General features: G+C 36.6%; 1 protein-coding gene across 1 annotated transcript in view; it reads right to left on the minus strand.

The window, feature by feature from the left end:
• LOC128687623 (leucine carboxyl methyltransferase 1) overlaps positions 1-9,697 on the minus strand; it is a 42,830-nt gene extending 33,133 nt beyond the window's left edge. The window contains exons 1-2 of the mRNA XM_053775176.2: positions 9,353-9,697; positions 3,916-4,099 (exon numbers count right to left, since the gene is read on the minus strand). Coding sequence (XP_053631151.1) covers positions 3,916-4,099; positions 9,353-9,577 — 409 coding nt within the window. The 5' untranslated portion in view covers positions 9,578-9,697. The remainder of the gene's footprint in view (positions 1-3,915; positions 4,100-9,352) is intronic.
• Positions 9,698-9,772: the final 75 nt, after the last annotated feature.

Genomic DNA, 9,772 nt, shown 5'->3' on the forward strand with positions numbered 1-9,772 from the left:
TTCCCTCCTCCAACTTTTCAATTTTATTTTGCTCATAGCTAAAGAATGCCTCATCCAACTAGCTTCAAATTTTCAACACTTTTGTACAATAAGACGGGCCAAATTCTTAGAATAATTGGCATATTCACGTGCCCTATAATCATAGTTGTTGAACCCATTCTCAGCATCGTGGAGTGGCTTAGATAATTTCCAAAATCCTCAGTGCTTCAAATGTTCAAAAAGTGCCAAAAAATACAACAACGTTGGAGGGTAAAATATAAATATGCAGGTGCAGATCTGACTACTTTGTATAATACGAAAGTGTTTTCTTGTTAAAGCAAGTCAAATAAATTTCAGTTTACCTCTTCTGAATGTCTTCAACATTTAAAGGTTGATCCTTAGTGTTAAATCGTCTGTAAGCCAATAATGTTAAGTCAGCCCATAATGCCTAGGCATAATAGAGGCTCTCTTTGCATTGCAACCCACTATTGTAAATACAAAATCTCAATGTACTATTTGCAAAGACATAAAATAAAATAAATAAATAAATAAATAAAATAAGGGCCTGGATAGAACTAATTAACTTTTGTTTGCATGCAGGCAAATTTGTTATCAAAATAAAACATTAAAAAAAAAATTGTGGAATGATTAGAATCTGTGAAAAAACTGGAGAATGACTTGTCTGATTGGCTTCAAATTTTTACCAATGGAGTGGTTTCTTTAACACAAGGTTCACAATTCCAGTGGGTAGCATGTCTCAATTTGCCAGCATTATTGAATATTGATATTAATTTTTTATTCAATAACTAATGAATGCTTCTCTTGGTTGGCTTCAAAATATTATTATGATGCATTTTATACTAAGGATGATAACCCACATGTTTAGTGTGCAAATTTGAAATTTTACTGAAATAGTTAAAAAAATTGTAACCTTTGGAATCGGATCAATTACTGAAGCATGACTTATCTGATTTATCTCAAACTTTTACCATTGGTGGCCTTTATGAAAACACAGTTTGCTACTCACTTTGAGTTGTGTAAATTTCAATTTGTTAATTTTATTAAGCAAATTGCTTCCCATGAAATAACTAGAGAATGCCTCTTCTAATCAGCTGTAAACTCTAAATGCTGTACATCTTAATAGGTATTTTTTATAAATTTAAAGTTGTGTGGGTGCCAATTTGCTAATTTTTTTTTTTACTAACTTTATCAAGCTGAGTTCTTCCAAAATATAAAAGTAAAATATTTTTTTATTACAGGATTGTAAAGAATTTTAAATCTTTCCTTCTGTGAAAAAATAAACTGGAAAAAATATAAATCCACAAATTTATGGCTTTTGAACAAGTTGAGACCTATTTTTCTGAACATTTTTCAGCAATATTTTCATCTGCTTTAACACACATTTTCGTTTGTTCCTCAAGAAAGTCTTATTCAATTGACTCCAAAATTTTGAAGTTTGTGTTAAGTAAGATGGGCAAGACTCGTGGAACTATCTGAATGCATGGGTGCCCTATGTAACGACACGAGTTGGTCATTCTTACTTGCATAAAAGTTTGGATTGATTTTAGCCTAGGTAGAAATTGGAAAAATTTAAATACTACTTGTCATGCAATAATTTTTGAGTGTCATATCTGATCAGCTTCAAGTCTTCCATGCTCATAATGTGATAATGAAACTTCTAAGTGGTTTCAAGTTTAATGTGCTTGTGTATTTTAGGATACTAGCTGCTTTGAAACATATAAATTACATCTGGGCTGTACATGTCCTAATTTACAATTTTTATTGAAGAAACTTGGATATTAGCTTTCACTATGGTGACATATGAATGCTACTTCAGATTCCTTTCAAATCTTGAACACTAGTATTTAACTGCATTATCAACTTGTGCTGCACTCTGCACTATTCTAATTGTGTGCACTGAGGCACAAGGGACTGGGATTATGGAATATGAGGATATCTTCCTAGGATAGCACAGCAACTAAAATACATAGTGGACCCCCGCATAGCGACCTTAATCCGTGCAAGAGGGCTGGCTGTTATGCGAAATGTTCGGTATGTGAATGAATTTTCCCCATAAGAAATAATGGAAATAAAATTAATCCGTGCAAGACACCCAAAAGTATGAAAAAAAATTTTTTTTACCAGAAAAAAATGTTAATTTTAGTACACACAAACTGAAAAAGGCATGCACAATTACATGACACTTACTTTTATTGAAGATCTGGTGATGATTGATGGGATGGGAGGAGGGGAGAGAGAGTGTTAGTGTTTAGAAGGGGAATCCCCTTCCATTAAGACTTGAGGAGGCAAGTCCTTTTCTGGGGTTACTTCCCTTCTTCTTTTAATGCCACTAGGACCAGCTTCAGAGTCACTGGACTTCTTTCGCACAACATATCTGTCCATAGTGGCCTGTACCTCTCGTTCCTTTATGATTTGTCTAAAGTGGTTCACAACATTGTCATTGTAACAGTCACCAGCACGGCTTGCAATAGCTGTGTGAGGGTGATTTTCATCAAAAAAGGTTTGCACTTCAAGCCATTTTGCACACATTTCCTTAATCTTTGAAGTAGGCAATTCCTTCAATTTCTCTCTCCCCTCCTTTGAACCAGTTTCTGCAGGTCTGGCCTCTTGCTCTTGAAGTTGATCTATCAACAAAGTAAGCCTGTCTTTCATAGGCTTATGTCCTGGGAGTGCCTTTTCCTCCTGAGTAATGTAGGTCCTGCTTGGCATTTTCTTCCAGAACAGGCCTGTTTCATCACAATTAAACACTTGTTCAGGTTTCAGTCCTTCAGTTTCTATGTACTCCTTGAATTCCTGCACATATTTTTCAGCCGCTTTGTGGTCCGAACTGGCAGCCTCACCATGCCGTATCACACTATGTATGCCACTACGCTTCTTAAATCTCTCAAACCAACCTTTGCTGGCCTTAAATTCACTCACATCATCACTAGTTGCAGGCCTTTTTTTAATTAAATCCTCATGCAACTTCCTAGCCTTTTCACATATGATCGCTTGAGAGACGCTATCTCCTGCTAGCTGTTTTTCATTTATCCACACCAATAAGAGTCTCTCAACATCTTCCATCACTTGCGATCTTTGTTTCGAAAACACAGTTAAACCTTTGGCAAGAACAGCTTCCTTGATTGCCGTTTTCTTGGCCACAATAGAAGAGATGGTTGATTTGGGTTTCTTGTACAACCTGACCAGGTCGGTGATACGCACTCCACTTTCATACTTATCAATGATCTCTTTCTTCATTTCTATAGGAATTCTAACCCTTATTGCTGTAGGGTTGGAACTAGAAGCTTTCTTGGGGCCCATGGTCACTTATTTTCCAGAAACAGCACTGAAAACACTGTAATAATACGAAATATTCCGATTGTATGCTTGAATGTTACCGCGGAGGCTGGCTGGTAAACAATGCCACCGGCGGAACATATGAGGCTGGCTCAGGCCGCACATTGGACGCGTCTCGGACGAAGGCCGCTGAGCGGGTTTTTGGGCGCTATGCGGGGCAAAATTTTAGCGATCAAAGCGTCCGCTATGCGGATTGTCCGTTATGCAAGGCGTCCGTTATGCGGGGGTCCACTGTAGTTGTTATTATTATCATTATTTTTAGGGGGAAAGGTCTTAACTTGTAATGATCATACAGCATCTGGAGAGTGGAGGGGAACAAGATTCAATCCAAGAAAAGGAAGGACAAGTCCAATTACTTGGATCAAGAGCCCCCTCACCAACATCAAGGAACCTCCCTTGAGAGGCAACAGAAGATGAACTTTGGATTTTGTTATTTAAATAAAAAAGACTTAAGAGAATTTGTAAAAGCTCAATTAAAATGATACAGAATAGTGAAGGCATTTTTGAACAAACTATGTAACAAGTATTCTAGTGCTACTTAATTTTAGTATTGAGAAGAATAAAATTGATTTTAAGTACCTTCATCACTAACTGCCTGAAGAAGTTGCTTTGTTCGTTGGATGTACAGACATTTTCGAGAGGTTACCCCAGGAAAGTCCAGCTCAACAAATCCTTTGACAGATTTTCCTTCATCAATTAGTCTCCAGTAGAGGGTGTCAAATCCAGCTCCAATATTTACAATCTGACAGTTGCCATTATTCACCTGATGAAATTTTTTTTAAAATATATGACAGAATCCCTATTAACATTACTGTACAGGCTAAGGTATTTCTGGTAATTTTAAGAACTCAAGTTATCAACTGATGTCATCAATATTTTCCTATTTTCTACAGTTTACAAGAAAACATTGATATCAAATTTTATTTGTCTGAGAGCTCTGGAGCACTATCAACTTTTTAGCATTCTGCCTTATAAACATTTATGTTTCCTTGACCCCTGCATATATTAGCATGAAAAACACACAATTCACATGCACAGTATAGTAATCACTCAGTTTTACAAATATTATGCACAAGCCCCTGGGCCAGCTAGCCCAGTGGCTTACACACTGGCCTGGAGTTTTACAACTCACTTGCCATGGGTTCAAACCCCCATCCATTCTGTAGTTCATTTGCAATCAAGTTATTACAATTTCGTGAGTCCTGAACTCTATGTACATAAACATCTTTTTCCACAAGGAAGAAATGTGTTGAGGGAGACCTAATAAGGCAAAGGCAGCTAATGTTCAATAATGCTCCCTTAATCTCAACTGTTTAACGTCACTTACAGTCATACTGCATACATTTACCATTTAAAGTTTATTGTTCAGCCTATAGACCAAGGAGTTACAAAAAGGCTGTATAAAAAATTATGGATTTTGGGTGTGGTAGATTCTCATGAAGTAGAGGATGATGGGAATTTACTTATCTATGACAAGTTTCAACAATTCTACTCTTTTGGTGAATGGTTTTGAAAACCAATAAGTTGAAGAACTGAGACACTTGTGCAACACATGGGAATCTTTATTGAAGAAACGTTTCGCCACACAGTGGCTTCATCAGTCCAATACAAAGTAGAAATGGGTAAGGAGAGGAGGAGTTCGAGGTAATCAGTCCCTCAACCTGGAATCGATGTGTTCAGTCCATCACTCTTGTAGGAAGTGCAGCATAGGGCCAGAGAGGTGGCTTATATATGGCAGTCAAATGAGTTGAAGCAGGAGGAGGCAGGATCATAGTGGGACCTGCCACTTGTGTAAGTAGGTCGTCACCCAAAGGTTGGGCAAGTGTTGAAGTGATCCTGCCTCCTGCTTCAACTCATCTGACTGCTGTATATAAGCCACCTCTCTGGCCCTATGCTGCACTTCCTACAAGAGTGATGGACTGAACACATCGATTCCAGGTTGAGGGACTGATTACCTCGAACTCCTCCTCTTCTTACCCATTTCTACTTTGTATTGGACTGATGAAGCCACTGTGTGGCAAAATGTTTCTTCAATAAAGATTCCCATGTGTTGCACAAGTGTCTCAATTCTTCAATTCTACTCTTGCAACCTGGCCTGAGGTCAGACTTTCTTCTCAAGTACCCAATAAACCCGGCTTGGAGGCCTACAAAAAATGCATCCTGACTATTGTGGCACATTTTGCAGGAATTGGTACAGTTTTTCCCTTGAAAAATTCTACCTCTATTCTGGCATTATCTTTTTATATCTGCTGGTAGAAGATAGAAAGATTAGCAGAGAAAGTAAACAATGACTAAGTATTAACTGAAGGAGAGAAAGAAAACAATAACAAGTATTGATTGAAGGATAATCAGAGAAAGAAAACAATGAGAAGAATTACACATCATACAATTCAAGGAGCTGTCTATACCTGAGGTAAAGTGTGGAGTGAAGTAAAGACAAATGCTTTAAGGAATGGTTGAAGCAAACTTTTACTAAAAAGAGATAGATGGAGAAGAATGATATCCTATAAGCAGTTGGCATTTAAAAGTCAGTAACTGATAAATTATGAGCTGGCAAGTTACTATGCACAGCTAGGAGTCTAACTTTATAGTTTGAAACGCACTATTCCAGACTATGGAGCCGAGCTCTTCTTCAGGCTGAGGGAATGACCACCTCAAAACTATTACAGTACTTTAAGCATGGTGGACTGATTACATCACCTTGACATCTCTACTGATTCTGCTGTCTCCTCTGTATTCAACTGTTTGCAGTTTCCTCTCAGAATCTCAGCCATTTTAATAGTTGTTTTGAAGCTTCCATGAACTATAAAACTTTTTTTTTTTTTTTTTTTACATTTAGATATATACAATCTGGCAATCTTTTTCTTTCTCTGAACAATTTTTGTTAAGTCATAATAGCATATCTGATTCAATATAAAGAAATTTCCAAAACAAAAGCTGAATTGTTAGTCATCAGTCACTCCTCTCCAAGTGTTTTATAAAAAAATTTTCAAGTGGCTCTTCCACTTTTTACAACATTTGTCAAAGTAACTGGCCTATAGTTTAAAAGTTCTCAGTTGCCTTTCTTAATTATTGGCACAAGGTGTGCCCATCTGCTTTTCTGCTAGTTTACCTTCTTGTAGTGATACCCTAAAAATTTTCCTGTGGATATCTCAGATCTTCTGTATATTCTTTTAAAACTCATGTTGCTATTCATCTGGTTATACTGCTTTTTTATTTGTCAGCATCTAGTAATAATAATATTAGTACCTCTTTAGTTATCTCAATAGCCTCTAAATCAATTATCTGTTTTTAATATTTAAATCTGCTACATATAAAATATCTTCTGCAAAAACATCTTGAAACTTTCTATTAATATCTCACACATTTTATTCTCCATTTCAGTAGTTTTGTTGTCATCCTTAATTTTTCGTACAATACTGCATTTTGTCTCTTAAACTTTGTTTACTTTTTATGAACATGAATAAAAAGATTTCCTTACATCTTGATCTTTTCTACTATGCGCTTCTCCCTCCCTTCATACCTTTTTGTATTCATTTCTTGCTGTTTTATATCTCTAATAGGTCTCCAGATTGGCCTACTTCCTATATAGGTTCCAAGTCCTTTGTTTTTTAATGTTCTCCAGTATCTTCCATTAAACCATTTTTTAATATTTCTTTTTTTACCCCTCTTTTGGATAAACTTTAATTCCAGCTTCATAAATATTACTGAGCTCTTTGCATTACATTATTCTCTTGTTATATTACACACTTAAAGCACTGTATAGTGGTACCTAGAGTTTCAAACAGCTCCCAACTTGAACTATTATGTAAGTGTATTTTTGTAGGTGCTTTTGTAAGTATTTTTGGGGGTCTGAAATGGACTAATCTAATTTACATCATTCCTTATGGGAACAAATTCATTCGGCATTGGCACTCGAACAGCCTTATGGAACGAATTAAGTTTGTAACTCGAGGTACCACTGTATTATCCTTTCTTGTATTCTAGTAATTCCTGTGTGTCTTTTTCTCCTCTCAGTCATATTTAATTGCACATGTTATTTCCAATAAAACATGATCACATTTTCCAAGGAGTTTTAGATAGTTTATGCTGAAAATTATGTTAAGGAACTGCTGAATTTTTTTAGTTCCAGCCTCATAGGCTGTCCAATTTATTTCTTTATAGTAAAAATTTTCTAATTACAATACAGTGGACCCCCGGTTAACAAACTTTTTTCATTCCAGTAGTATGTTCAGGTGCCAGTACTGACCGAATTTTTTCCCATAAGGAATATTGTGAAGTAGATTAGTCCATATCAGACCCCCAAACATACACGTACAAACGCACTTACATAAATACACTTACATAATTGGTCGCATTTGGAGGTGATCGTTAAGCGGGGGTCCACTGTAATTTTCTTTGTAATAAAAAAAAAGGACTAGTTGCAGTGGTACATTTCGCTCATGGGTGAGTTTTTTCAAGTACATAACAGACATAAGAAACAAACAGCTTAAATAATACACAAGTCAAATGCACGTCAGGAGCAGAGGTCGAGGTTTCAAATTTAACAGAGGTAGTACAGGTGACCTACCAATCCATTAAAGATTTTCTCTGGTCTAGAGAAATTCGGACTGTTTAGTTGATGGTGTATTTCCAAGTTTTACTGTAAAAGATTCCAAGCATCTATGCGTGACTATCATGAGATATGATCAGATTATTGTTCCAAAAAAAATTATGAAGTAAAGAACTGATACTTACAACTGTTCACATTTAAATTTACAAACACCATCAAACAGAACAAAATGCTTTATAGTATGAATTGCTCAAAGACTCAAAAAAATCCTATATGGGTTGGCAGCTACTTACAATACCTGATTTAAATTTAAAAACCTCAATTCACCAGCACAATTTATGCTGTTTGTTTCTCACATTGTGATGTCATGTCCGAAGGCAGTATGTGGTGTAGCTACTGAGGTGGTTTGGACACAGAGGATGGAGCAAAATAGGATGACTTAGTCCACTGGTTAGGTTACAGAAACCTATGGCAATAATTAACAACTACTACCTGGCACAACTTGGGCAACAGTTTACAATTTACAATACACATAACCAATGTACACCACAAAATAAGAATTTCTTGTGCAAATTGTTATTCTAAGAGATACTATTAGTGACAACAGTAAATTAAGTCTGGTCACATAGCATGTCTGAATCAATGTTTAACATGAGGTCATGTCATATGCCTGGCCAAACGTAAACAGAGATGTAAATCTATCAATAACTGTTACATTGTTAGGTTAGGGTTTTTCAGGTTGGTTTAATTGGTTTGTTACATTTTTTAACCATTTGCACAGAAAAATAATATCTCAACTCTAAAACCAGCTTAATACTGTACAATTCAAACTATGGTTGATCAGGCCCTGTTCCACCATGAGGCCTGGTCACAGACCGGGCTGCGGGGGCATTGACCTCCGGAACTCTCTCCAGGTAAACTCCAGGTAATTAACACTCTCGATCAACTGATAAGAAGTCATCCTTTATTACTACCTATCTTATAAAATTCCTTTTATTCATGAATAAGTAAACTTTAATAGACATGACATGCATGGCAATGCAGTGCTCCAGGGATGGCTGCCAGCTTAATAGATGTTTGTGTTTGATTAGCCAGCTGACAGCCCAATAACAGAAAAAAAAAATTATATAAAAATCAAGAGTACAGCTATATGATTAATTAGGCACGTGTAACACCTGGGCATTTTTTTGAAGACATGTTGTTATACAGCAGCTTTATTAATTTAACACAGAGGTACTGGAACATCTCTGTAGTGAATTGATAAAATCCACTGGTTGGCAAAACGTCTTCAAATAAAGATACACAGGTGTTCCATGTGTTTAATTCTTTATCTTGTCGGTATTATATACCAATATTGTTAGGCCAATCAAGTTTTAATGTTATAATAAAATGTGTATAAAAATAAATTATAAAACACCATAATAACGAAATTTACTTCAGATGACATGCTGTCAATTACATTACCTCGATAAATTTATCTACGAGTATTTTAATTGCAACAGCACGAGCGAAGTAGCCACGATTGATCTCCGGTGCTTTGCGGTCGGTTGACCTAACGAAGTAGCTGATGTAGCGGTCATGCCAGTAGCCCAGGGCGACGGCACACCTCTTGCAGGAGGCTGCGTCGTCGTTGGTGGCGATGACAGCCTCGTCGTTGCCTACACTGTCGACGAGAGAGAGACCGTCCATGACAGCTGCAGCAGCGACCCACTTCCTGCACTCACAGTTTGTAAACACCAGCAGACGACGTCACCTGCCATCACTACTCGCACAACACACCACTCAGAAAAATAATAATAAAACACAACATCGTTACTCCCCACCTTTACAAATTAAACAAAAATAATAAACTTTACTTTTATACCCTCTCTACAGGTCTATCAA

The sequence above is a fragment of the Cherax quadricarinatus genome, chromosome 11 (assembly GCF_038502225.1).
Source record: "Cherax quadricarinatus isolate ZL_2023a chromosome 11, ASM3850222v1, whole genome shotgun sequence".
Lineage (NCBI taxonomy): Eukaryota > Metazoa > Arthropoda > Malacostraca > Decapoda > Parastacidae > Cherax > Cherax quadricarinatus.